The sequence below is a fragment of the Peromyscus californicus genome, unplaced genomic scaffold (genome assembly GCF_007827085.1).
Source record: "Peromyscus californicus insignis strain IS unplaced genomic scaffold, ASM782708v3 Scaffold_7__1_contigs__length_154581171, whole genome shotgun sequence".
In the NCBI taxonomy this organism is placed as follows: domain Eukaryota; kingdom Metazoa; phylum Chordata; class Mammalia; order Rodentia; family Cricetidae; genus Peromyscus; species Peromyscus californicus.
In genome coordinates, this window is record NW_026294595.1 from 37,674,870 (window position 1) to 37,687,976 (window position 13,107).

General features: G+C 45.8%; 1 protein-coding gene across 2 annotated transcripts in view; it reads right to left on the minus strand.

The window, feature by feature from the left end:
* Positions 1-13,107, minus strand: part of Ly75 (lymphocyte antigen 75) — a 132,339-nt gene that overhangs the window by 117,547 nt on the left and 1,685 nt on the right. For both annotated transcript variants that reach the window (XM_052724695.1, XM_052724693.1), the window contains exons 2-3: positions 7,972-8,343; positions 1,239-1,409 (exon numbers count right to left, since the gene is read on the minus strand). In XM_052724695.1, coding sequence (XP_052580655.1) covers positions 1,239-1,409; positions 7,972-8,343 — 543 coding nt within the window. The remainder of the gene's footprint in view (positions 1-1,238; positions 1,410-7,971; positions 8,344-13,107) is intronic.

A 13,107-nucleotide genomic window follows, 5' to 3' on the forward strand; every position in this document is an offset into this window, starting at 1 on the left:
ATTTACATTTTCTTAGGATGTGCCAAAATGGAGGCAGTCACTGCAGGACCGTACTTGGGTCCTTTCACTATGTGCTGAAGTGGAAATCAGAGCAGCGCAAAGGACTCAAGCTGGTTAAACCTTCCCTCTGTCCCCTGTTAACCACAGTACCATATTTTCACCAGTTCCTGTGTGCCCTTTGCCTGAAGATGGGAGTCTCCCTATGTACAGGGTGGAACACTGAGCCAATGGAAAACATGTTCCCTAGAGCTTGGCAAAGATGTCCGCAGTCTTCTCTATAGCCTGCAGAGAAAGAACTGTAGGTGTGGGTACAGACATGCTGCTTAAATGGCTAAGATTCGGAGCATAGCAACTCCTTTATTTTGGAAATTCAGTCCAAATTTCTCTGTAATATTTGAATAGATGATTGAATCCACGAATAGAATTAATATTATAGAACTCACATTACAAATGCATACATGGGCATATAAGCATGAGTGTACAGCATAGAACACCCATAGTATTTATCTCTGTGTGTATGTGGTACATGTGCACAGGTTGGCACCTGCGGGTGCCTGTGCTAGTGGTGTGTGTGTGTATGTGTGTGTTCAAGCAGAGGCAGGAGGGAGACACCAGGTGTCTTGTTCTGTCACTCTCCATCTTCTCCCGAGACAGTTTCTCTCATTTAACTGGAAACTCGGCTGGCAGCCAGCAAGCCCCAGCCACCCTCCACGGTTCTGGGGTTACTGGCAGCATCCTCGCCATGCCTGGCTTTCTAATTTTAACCAACCCCCCCACTCTTGGCTTCAGACCACAAATACACTATAAGTCGTCACCATCCTAAATACGGTTTTTCAGCCCCTTTGTACCTGTTGCTCTTGTTTGCCTCATGAAACGCACAAGGGTGACTTCCTTCTGCCCAAGCTACGGTCTCCTACATTCCACTTTCTCCCCAACTCGTCCTTTGAAGCTGCAATTTCCCATCTGCTCATGCCCTTTCCACTTCTCCCTGATGTAGACGAAGCTTCCGCAGTCCTCCCCCTCCTCATTTCCCAGGACACAAACTGTCCTGCTTCTCTCCTTGACCGGCTTCTGAAGGCACATTCAAAGCTGCCCACGACTTCCCCCCCTTCCTGCCAACGCACACTCCTCCTCTAGGATCACATCTGCTGCAGACACTTCCAAGTCACCTTCAACTCCCTCTTCCGCCCTTTACCTCACTCTCTTCTCGCCACTGGAGCTCGCCAGCCCATACATACCTGCTGTTAAGCAGATGCCCCACTTTTGATCATATTCGTAATTTAGGGTAGTGGCACACCAGGGCCCACTGTGATCTTCATCACGAACACAGTCATGGTGCCACGTCTCGCCAACTAAGAACGGAAATTCACAAGGTCTCCCGTGGGAGTTCCCATCTCTGGTATATATCTCTGTGGGATGGGGAGGAAGCAGGGGAGAGTTAAAAGCTGAACAATCCACCTTAGGATAGCTAATTCCTAAAACTTTTAAAAGAAAGAGTGCTGGTCTCACGTATGAGCCTACAATATCTGAACAGGCTATACACTGTGGAAAGAGCTTAGATACTGACTGCTTGGGTCTGGACTTTGAAATCTGGGGTCTCCTGTGTGCCTACAGACAAACTTAGTTTCTGCATTTCAAACCGAGAATATCAGTGTTTACCTCAAGGGTTGTCCACTGTGTATTTGGTGACAGAGTAAGAGTCCTTTTCTGGCTTGATCAAGGCAGAAGCGACTGAGCCCAGCATGGGGGGCAGAGACAGCTTACTTCCTCAAAATGGCTGTCTGGACAGAGACTCAACTCTCCTCCATTTCTTTGGTGAGTGTGGGGCCAAAGAAACACCTGGGACCACTTATGCAATTAGCCAGACGGGCAAGGGACACGGTTACCCAACAGAGTTGAGGCGGTGGCTTTGGAGGAAGCGAAGGAAGAGAGCTGCTAGATTCCCAAGTAGCTGCTTGGGGAGAGTCAGGACATGGTAATTCGGGTTATGCAAAAAGAACTGGCCTTAACAGGGCAGTGATGGGAGAAGCTGGTGACCAGGGAGGTGGCAGATCTAGCTTTCATTTTAATATTTTTCTCTAGTCCCCAGAGAGGTACTGGAAAACGATCACAATGCAGATATGCCTGGGACCCCAGAGGAAGTGCTCAATGCTGTGCCAATAACAGTCAGTCCCCTTGAAAACACGTTTTACAGAGCAGCTAACCATGTAGCTATTTCTGTCACCTTTTCTCCTTAGCTTCGATTTCTTCAAACCTCTGGTTATTGAGCAATGAAAGAATGGCCATAAGGGAGAGTGTCATCATCAAGACTCATTAGCCTTCATCAGGCTTTTAGGGTCTCTCAGAAAGTCTCACAGGTTGGCTTTAAAGTATGCTTAAGCTAGCCTTTGATTCTATCTACATCCTCTGTCATTCCCCAGTCTTCATGTGCCTGAAGCAGAGACTTAAGTTTGGAAGGTATCACAAAGGAAGAACCATCTGGATGCCTTACTGAAGAAAAATAATAATAAATCTTTTGTGGGTCATTGATTTTGTTTTCCTGTGCCACATAAATAGCTTTCAAGAGAATAGTTCTGCTAAATAGTGTGGTGGCCCTTTGTGGTAGCATGCTCATCACATGTTTCAAATTTGACCACATCAAAAAATTCCCCTGGGTGCATATGGTCCTTTAATCTCAGTACTCTGGGAGGCAGGGGCAAGTGGATCTCCAAGTTCCAGGCCAGCCTGGTCTACAGAGCTAGTTCCAGGACAGCCAGGGCTACATGGGGAAATTCTAGCTTGAAAAACCAAAACCACAAAAAGAAAAAGGAAAAAATTCCCCAAGGCCCGTGACCCATTTTCCTCCCCTTTTACAATACTGAGAGGACAACCCCAGGACACGATGCAATGCGCTGCTGCTTCCGGGATGCTCGGGTTTCCCTAAAACCTTTTATTTCCATGTGCAAAATGCTTTCAGACACATTTCTGTACTTGTTCCTCACCACAAACCTGTAAGATCAGAGTTGTTCGTGAAATCCCCACTTTTCAGGAGTGGTTAAAAGGACACATTTGGTGGCTCATCGTGAAGCATGGTATAGGGACAGCCTCTTTGACAAGTCACTGACACACACCAACAACTTTGCACCATCAACTGCTTTTATAGGTTTCAGGTTACACATAGCTCCAAGAGGAGTGTCATTATACAGCTCTCTGTGTCACCCAGTGCTTTGTAAACCAATAAGCAAACAACAGCCAGGCCGGATGCAGGCCTCGAACGGAGGCTCTCTGTTAATTAGGCCTTTTATTCCCACTTGTCTTTGCTGTTGACAGACCACCTGCATCCCATGGGTTGTCTTCGTAAGACAGGTTCTCCTAACAAGACTCTTCTCTGAATGTGTGGATTTGGGGTGACAACACCTTCAGATCAACAGCTGAGTGTGGCATTGACACAAAGTTATGAGATCAGGGGTTTACATGGAAAGTGAATTGCTTAAGCAATGAGACAAATAGTTACAGAGTTTGACAGGCTTCAGGGAGTCGGCAAGAGCAGACGGAGTTCACAGTTCATTCCTAGGAACTGTGAACTCCGCTGCGTAAGTCAACAAACATTTGTGATTTGAAGATGCCAGTTGGGTCAAGATGTCTTATGACATCATTGTATATACAGGAGCTAGTGAACAGCAATTCATTCATAAAAAATTTTACAGTTAAAGCATTTTCAGTATAAAGATGATTTCTATGATGAAGTTTGAGGAAACCACAAACATCATGGTAGATTAATATAGTCAAAGTGAAAAAACAGGTTACAAAAGCTAAGGGAGAAAAAAGATACTGTTATTTGGAGAAATGAATGAATTTTGACCCCCAGCTGTGCCTCAAGCAGGGTAACTTTGGACTTTACTTGCTTGGGACTTGAATAGCCTACTTTCCTTGTTCCTCTTTTGATAGACAGCTGGGCTGGGAGTTAGAGGAGGCCTGGCAAAGGTCCCTCACTTTAAGATAGGAAGGGGCACATGTAAATTTTAAAAGTTCGAAAGGGCAGGACCTCATATCTGGTTAAATTTGAGCGGAGGGAGACAAAGCAGGACAAGTCAAGAGGGCCTTGTAGATTTCCCACTTGTAGAAACCGAGTGGATCTGAGATTGGGGGCAGCCTTGGCCTCTGTGCAAATGAAAATCTGATGGGACTCTTAATCGGGCAGAGCGCTAAGGGTCTAAAAGTTTTTAGGATTTCAAGTATTGAATTTGGAACGGTAAAGAAACAAATCCAGCCTTTTGGCTGTGCAGCGCACAGACTCTGTCCCTCTCCTGGGCACTGCTGTGGAGGGTTCGAGGCCTCCCCCTCCCCATTTTTGTGCTGCTGAGCACTTTAGCAGTTGTGTGAAAATTATTAACGCATAAATAAAACACAGAATAAGAAAGAAAACACGTTTCAGTGGAATGAAGACACTTCAGGGTCTGAGGGAGTTGGAGATTACAACTGTTCTCTCAAAAGAACCGAGGGCAGAAGGACAATGGAGCGCTGCCAAGGAAACGATCCTTCCTGATCCCCGAACAAACAGAAACAAAATGCAATCTGGAGCCATTCTTTCGGGTTCAATGTTTTCTTTCAGTTGCCAAGTTAGAGACTCTTGTTGCACAATATTTAAGCCTGTCCTTAAGGGGTATCCAGAAAGCAATTGCTTTAAGTTCAAGCCACAACCCGGTCTCTCCCCTGTGATCTCTGTCTCTGTCTCTCTCTGCCTGTCCACCTCCCCACCCTCCTCCCTCCTCCTTCTCCTTATTTCTCTGGGGTATATGTATGTGTGTATGTGTGTGGGCACACACTCATGTGCATGTGAGGCCATGCATGTGCATGTGAAGACATTGGTCTTTTTCCTTGATCACTCCCCAACTCAACTGAATCCACAGTTTACTGATTGGCCTAGACTAGCTAGCCAGGGATCCCTTGCCTCTACCTCCAGAGCAATAAGATTACAAGCAGGCTGCCACACCCACCCAGGATTTCCATGGATGCTGAGGATTCAAACTCTGGGTCCCCATGCTTGCAGAGCAAGCATTGTTCACACTGAGCCCTGGCCCTCAGTGAACAGTTCTGGAGTTCCAAAGGAAGCTGGCCAAGAGAAAATTTAGTGATTCAAAGGCCATGAGTTGAAGGCAAGGAAAACCCCATCTCCAAGTCTCTAATATCACTTCATTAAGAGCAGAACCAGACACTCCTGGAATTTTTTTTTTTTTTTGATCTTCACAAGAAATAGAGATTCTCTAAGCGGAAAAACTACGGTTAGAATGGGGAATTAAGTTGCCATCCTAAGTCTTTGGCCAGATATAAGAGGATGTCCTTTATCTTCCCTTCAAACCCATTTACGTTGACTATGGCCATAGACTCAGGAAGAGGAAAGGAAGATCTTAAGGGGGGGTAGTAGAACACAGGTGATATGGAGGGGAAAAAGGAATAATGGTGAGGGGGATTTAAGTGGGGAAAGGAATAGAAGGCTAGGGCAGAGGAGGGGTTGGGAGAAGAATAATTAACCCTTAGGAAGCTTAAAAAAGCCATATAAAACCTACTTTTTAAGTAGAAGTTTCATATAAATGAGTATCTACATATTTTCATATGCGAGAATTTACTTGGCGTTACCCTACACAGAAGTCACAGGTTGCCAAATAAAAGGCTCAGTGCCAATGTGGGATACTTCCCCTCAAGTTGTTGGGTCACAGGTGTCCTAAAGATGCCCCAAACCATCAGGCTATTGGCTTTGCTCTTAGCTGCCCAACAGAAGTTGATGGTCAGACCCTCTGCTGAAGACACCACACACATTGATGACAGGACATGGAGAAATCAAGTTGGTACAGAGCGGGAAGTTTCCACCTTGCTAGGCAGCTTCCATAGCACTGGAAGATGCTTTCCAGTCTGCTGGGCGTGGGAGGGAGTCAGCCAACAGTTTTACCCAGCGATGAATGCTGTGAGCCGCAGTGATGACCGGGGTGCAAGAAAATGCCCATGGGTAGGACAGTGGCACAAATGTAATGGGGTGACCAATCGATTCCTGATTGGATTTAAGACTCACTCCACAGGAAACATATGCCTGGTATGTAAACAGGGTCAAGCTCTACGGTTGGAGAGCTCACAGGTCCCTGGGGGGACCTGCTACTACTATTCTGTGAAACGGACACAATATAAAGTCACCATTTAAGTTTGTATCTTTCTACCTGTTGATTAGTACAGCTCTCAGACCCCATCAGAGAAGTCTCTTTGTGTGGTCATGGTGGTGATCAATACAAAAACTCACAATTGGCCAAGTGCCGAGAACAAGCAGAGTGCTCAGCTACTAATGGAACGTCTATAGCACACCCTTTCTCAAGGCCCAGGAACCATCTCAGAAGATGGAATGGGAAGGTTAGAAAAGAGCCAGAGGTCAGGGAAGATGGGAGTGCCACAGTGTCTTCTGGATACGACAGGATGGCTGCACTCATGCCCTCACAGCGGCTATGGTTGCCTGCAGATGACGTGGTCCAGATCAATATTCAACTTCTAGCATGGAATAGGAAGGGGGTCTTGAGCCCCCACCCCTAACTGAGGAGCTATGGACAGTTGATGGCTTCTGTGGGAGGGAGAGTCGGTTTTCTTTAAGGGTGTGTTGGTAGGTTGACCATGTTCCAGAGGAAAGTCTCACAACTAGGGCTACTTGAGCAGCACAAACTCCAGTCAGTGAGCTATTATTATTATTTTTTAAAGGACAAATTTGGAAGCTCAGAAGGTGGGTGTGGGGGGTGGGCCTGGGAAGAATTTGGAAAAGGAGCTGGGAGTGAAAATGATCAAAATACATCGCACTGAATTCTCAAAGAGTAAAAGTATTTTTTAAAAACTGAAGATTCATTGCAATCTAGAGCAAAGGTCATGACAATATTCACGTACTTGTTTTTGGAAATGACCAAAGAAAAGTTCACATTTAAAATGTCAAATCATAAATACAAAGAGCAACATGTGATACCTATGCCAAGGATGAAAATATTATGAAAACCCACATGAGACTTGCAAAATATTTCCATTATATTAAATTTCCCAGGCATGAAAAAAAAACCCACTTCTTTTTCTTCTTTTTTTTTTTTTTAAAAAGGTTTATTTATTATATATACAGTGTTCTGTCTGCATGTATGCCTGCAGGCCAGAAGAGGGCACCAGATTCTATTATAGATGGTTGTGAGCCACCATGTGGTTGCTGGGAATTGAACTCAGGACCTCTGGAAGAATGGCCAGTGCTGTTCACCTCTGAGCCATCTCTCCAACCCCTCTTATTTTCTTTTTAAACTTAGGATTAGATCAATATTATTCGATTATGTGCCTTTAGCCTATATGAAGTATTTCCTATCAGTATAACATTTCCTTTTTCTTCACATTTGAGGAAATGGCATCATAGGAAGTAAATGAGGCATAGGAAGTCAAGTCCTGGGTTTACCACACCAAAAGGCTGTGTGACTGCAGCTCACAGTACCTGCCTAGTCACTGTGACTTCATTTCAACTCAGTCGTGGAGAACTGAGGAAAGCCTGAGTGAATGTGTATTGTTGACATGGGCACAGCCACGCTAAGGGCCAATGCCTCAGACCCATGGGAAGCTGGCAAAGCCTTCTCCATACCGATCAGGCTGAGAAAGGCAAAGCTTTCCTGTGGTCCAAGTACAAGTGACTACCAACTACTGACCAGTGTGGGCAAACACTAGCACCTGCAGCTTCCTCCTCCTGGATGTTTAGAGCCTGAGACTGCTAGCCCATAGAGACCTCCTACCTGGACTAGCTAGCCCCTCCCCGTGCACTCCTCCTAATAAACTGGGTTCTGGGTTGCTTCAGTAGTTAGAACCACTCCATCAGACTGCATGCAGCTCACCTTTACCCAGTCAGGTGTCCAGGACCGAGCTGTGCTGGGTGTGACATTTAATGCCAAATTAAGCAACCATTACAGCAAGAGGGTCAAAGTCCCTCTCTCCTGTACTCACCATGGTAAGGCTGGTCACAAAGGCTCTCCCTGGAGCCTCCCTTCTTCCAGACAGCAGTTGAATTGGTACTGGCTGTGGCATATCCATCTTTCAGAGCCAGCCTGTACTGGGCGGCAGTGTACAGAGAATGGTGCTCACATTTCCACCACAGCATGACACTGGAGTCACAGCGGAACATCCGCAGGTTGTCCGTAGCTTTGGTAATATCTAGGCCAAGGCACTTCTGGGATTCCAGGTGAAAGAGACGGTGCTGGGACACCCACTTCCATAACATGTTTCCAGAGTCACTACAGTCCTGTGCCACGATCCAGTCAGCCAGTGGCTGGATGCACTTGCCCGTGTTTTCGTTGACGATGGTGAATGGGTCATTACCTGGGTCAAGACAGCGAAGGAGGACATTTCAGGATTCGGAGTCACCTGACAAACGCACCTTGGTCCTGCTTGTTTGCTGAGGAGAGTCTGATTGGCACAGGACGGCACTGACCCTTGGGCTTGGTAAACTCATGTGTTCCACAAGGAGTGAGGGTCACAGTGTGTGGTAAGAGCAAGGCTCTAAAGCCAGTCTGCCTGGCCTCATACTTTGCCTCTGCTGTGCTACGAGATCAGAGCAAATTAGGCAACTTCTCTGCTTTAGATTTCTCATTTGTAAGGCTGCATCCACTTCACACTGTGGATGTAGGGATGCTGGAATGAGCTGACCCATGCCAGTAGAGAGTAGGGTGTGTACTTAATTTTGCTATTCCAGGGAAGGTTCCCTGTCATGCTTATAAAGCACCTCCTTAGTTTCCCCTCTTCTTCCACAAGTGGTCTGTGGCCAATGAAAAAGTATGCACAGCACAGCGGTCACGCCATCAGACCTGGCTCTCACTTCAGCTCCTCCCCCTCACCAATTGTGAAGGCAGGGCTCTATGTTCCTCTGACTCAGGGAAAGTTACTGCGGCCATCCAAAGGGAAATCTACTTGAAAACCACTTCTCCTGAGACTTACTTCTGTGGAAGCCAGCCTCACTGAGGTATACCAGTGGAAGTGGGGACACTTCTGAGAAGGCAGGGGGAGAGAAATTGGGGTAAAGCAATGGGAGAAAATAGAGGATCTGGGTTCTGAGGTGGGGAACCTGTGGCCAGCCCCACTGCAGCACCTCCAGGAGAGACAGAAGCTTGGGGATTCACCAAGTAAATCAAGCGGATCAGACACTGGGCTCCAGGGACAACCTGAGCCATCAGGTCCAATGTCTGGCATGTATGGACAAGAGAAAATGGGAATTAACCAGTGGCAGTTGCAGACTAGAGATGGGGCCTCTCTGAACGATTTCCCAGCACTCTGCAGGAGCTGAAGAAAATCTCTACAAAGATGCAGATAAAATTTCTGTCACCTTAGTGGGATGGGGTTTCAGAACCAAATTTAACCTATTTTCTAAAAAACAAAGTAATTGGGTGTTTCTTATACACCTGAGTTTGAGGACCAGGATTTACATGAATTATAATAAAACACAGTGAAACACTTTGGTCAGTTCTTTTACAAAGAGAAAAAAGTATGGCACAGATGGTCATGTTGATGAACATAAAGCTGGACTATTTTAGACAAGCTTAAACAGTCATTTGTCAACAACTCAGGGCACAGCAGAACATAAAAGATTTGGGTTCTCAAAAGGGGTTTTCATCCTGAGGTCAGCTTTACAGTCACTGGGTTTACTAACACTGAAAACTTTCTCAAGTCATAGATTAAAGAGCTAAAAATGGTCATGCCAGGTACTGTTGGCTAGAGGGGAAATTTCATCATGTAAGCCATCGCTCCAAAAGTCTATCTGATCGTGTGAACTGTGGGTGGAATTCTGTTTTGTTTCACTTTAAGTAACAGTAAGACAAACAATGGGAAGCACAACAAAGAAAACCTTAGCGCTGTGGTCATTTCTGCTTTCACATTTGAATTTAAAAAGATCACAGGCCGGGATGCTGGCTCATTGGTTGAAAACATTTGCCTCAGAAGCATGAGGACCTCAAACCTGCCTCAAAGCAGGACCTGTAGCATGAGCATCTAGAACCTTGGTGTTCCCGAGGGAGATGAAGGCAGAGATGGGGGCCCCAGAAGCTCTTGGGTCAGCTGGCCTGGCATAAACAGCAAACAAACAAACAAACAAAAACCCAAACCAAATCAACAAAAAAAAAACCCCAACAAAACAACAGAGAAAACCTATCTCAAATAAGGTGGGAAGTAGGGACCAACACTCAGAGTTGTTCTCTGACTTCCATAGTGCATGCTGGTGTGTGGTGCGCATGTATGTGCACACACACACACACACACAATTGCCTGGGGCAGTGCTAGGTGGGTTTGTCCAGCAGCTGCTGTCCCCACTCTCTCTTCTGTGACACTCACTCCTCTGTCATTCTTTCTTTGATGGTCACAGGTTGGGAGGATAGTGAGCACAAAGGAAAATTTCTCTCATGTGCTTTTCAGCTGCCCCTCAAATACCTGATCTACCCTTGTCCCACACTGCTCTCTCCCGCATCTCCAAACTCTTTGTATTCCAAAGTACCACAAACTAGAGCCGGTAAGAGAAGTCTGTTGCACGTGGCCCTCAGCGTAGTTGAAAAATTCCTCTCACGGAGCCTGTAGTCTCAGTGCTCTTTCCTGGGCACTCGGCTCCATGACCCTTGACCCCGAACAGGTTTCCTGGACAAGCAGCAGCTTTGCTTTCTTTTGGAGTTCCACGTTTTTCAGATCTCTTGATAAAATTCACTAGGTTAGTTCCAAGTCCTAGTGTGGTGGGAAGGGCAGAGGAGCAAAGGATTGGAGTCCCTAGACCTACTTTTATTACCGGTTTGCTGGGAGACTCATGGAAGTCAGTCACTTCCTCTCCAGGGTCTTCATATCCCTAAGTATCAGATGAAAGCTGTGGAGTATAGGCAAGCCATTCCAGAGCTAGTATCCCATGCTTTCACCAAGTAACAGTGGCCTAGCTCCCCAGGGCTTACTAACCTTTGCCAAAGTCATTGCACATTCTTCTTGCAGTTAGCTCACACTACTGTACCACGAGTAACATTTGAGGTCGGTCTCATTTAATCTATAACGAACGCGTGGAGTTACGTGGCAAGTCCTGCTTCCTCAGCACTCATCGGAAGAGAGAAAGTTTTACTTTTCACTTTCTACACTTAGGTTACTTCCAGGCCACTTGTGGACTTACCAACTTGGTAGGAGCCAGACGACAGGTGAAGTGTGGAGTAGCATGGAACAGCAAAGGAGGTGTTGCCAAGTATCTCATTAAGTTGTCCTTTTGAATGTAGGTATGTGTGCCTGACTAAACCTGTGCTTGAACTGAGAATGTAATCATTACCAGTGTTTGACATACCGATGAGATTTCTTAGGACAATTATTCATTATTAATGATTTAAGAAACTTGTCATTAGCCTTCATATATAATGTATGTGTAAGCATTAATAAATAATATATCTGCTGGGGGAGAGATTTATTCTCTCACAATAGTTTTCCATATCATTCTTAGCCCTATGCAATAGCTGTTCAGTCTGCCTCAGTTTTATGACGTTATGGGATTGCAGATTGAAGAGTGGGAAACAAAACCGGTAAACTAAAAATAACTTATTTAGAAAAAACTGTTTTATAAGGTCATATAAACTATTTGAGAAAGATATTGCATTCTTTCTGGGAAGGTAACCACAAACTTTAATGACTATTTTTTGGTGCTGGGCATCAAATCCAGAACCTGGCACTGAGATCTTCCCAAGCCCCAAACTGGATTCTGTCCGTAGCTTTAGAGCACACTGTCCACTTTCCCTCTCCGCACTAGTCTTCAACAGAGTTCTCACATTCCCCTCCAGATTTATGTTTGGGACAAATCTAGAGGGCAGAGGTTGATGACAAGAAGCCCAAGTACATCTTGGAGTCCTCTTTATATGCTTCATTTTATATAAAGACTTCAGTGAGGTTTGAGGGAATAGCCAAAGAGCATGTCATCATTGAAAATGATTTCTTAGCATTCTTATCTCTAGCAAAGAAAACGAGTCCTTTCAACATTTTCTTATTGTCTAATCACTATGGCCTGTTTTTAGGCCCAGCGCAAAGGGCTCTGTACATTCTGGGAGCGAAGCTGGATGTGAGCGTATACCCATTATCACCACAGATCACAGGAAGGAAAAAGGGGAAATGGGGAAGTGGAGGGAACAAAATGGCAGCACCGGTCTTCCCAGGGAATTTCCACAGCTTACTTTGCTAAGTGTTTTGTGATCTCTGTCAAATGTAAAGGACATACAGATGTAGAGGGAGACAATCAGAAGTCTGGATTTGCTAGTTCAACACAAGTCCTGAAGAGACAAGTGGTTCCATGACAGCATACTAGGTATCAGAAAGCCATAATCCCAGACAGGTGGTGGGCTGGTGAGATGCTCAGAAATCCCTAAAGGATCACATTACTTCATGGCGTTAGCTCTCCAAGGAAGCAAAAGGAAAGGAAACTTGGCATCTCCCCAAGAACAGAGAGATACACTTTCAGCATTTGGGTGGCCAGGACCAAGCTGCCCAAGCTTCCTGCACACATGTGACCCAGTGCTTGCCATTGCTAGCATCCTGGATCTGACCCACCGCCAAACAAGTTGACAAAAGAGATGGAAGTTCCAACTCCAGTTCTGGGCTGGAGAGATGGATGACTCAATGGACAAGAGTGACTGTGGCTCAGGCATGAGGACCTGAGTTTGAATCCCCAGTGCCCACATTATATTAAAAAAAGAAAAAAAAAGAGGAATTCCCGCAAGCCCACAATTTTGGGGGAGAGACAGGCAGAGAGATCCCAGGACCAGCCAGCCTGGACAAGCTGGTGAACTTCAGGCACAGTGAGAGACCCGGTCTCAAGAGTACAAGGTGGAGAGATAGAACAGGGGATGGGACATCCTTCTCTGGCTTTCTGGCCTCCGTGCACGCATGCATACACACACACACACACACACCCCTTTATATGTTCACCCCAATATAAGGCCACAAGTCTGGCCTGAAGATGGGAGAAAGCCACCTCGGCAGCTGTTAGAAGTGACGAAGGAGGAAAATAAATACCTGTGGGGACCTAGTCCAGGGGGAAGAGACTTAAGCCCAGCATTTTTTGCTGTGGGTCAATGAGACAGGATATAGACT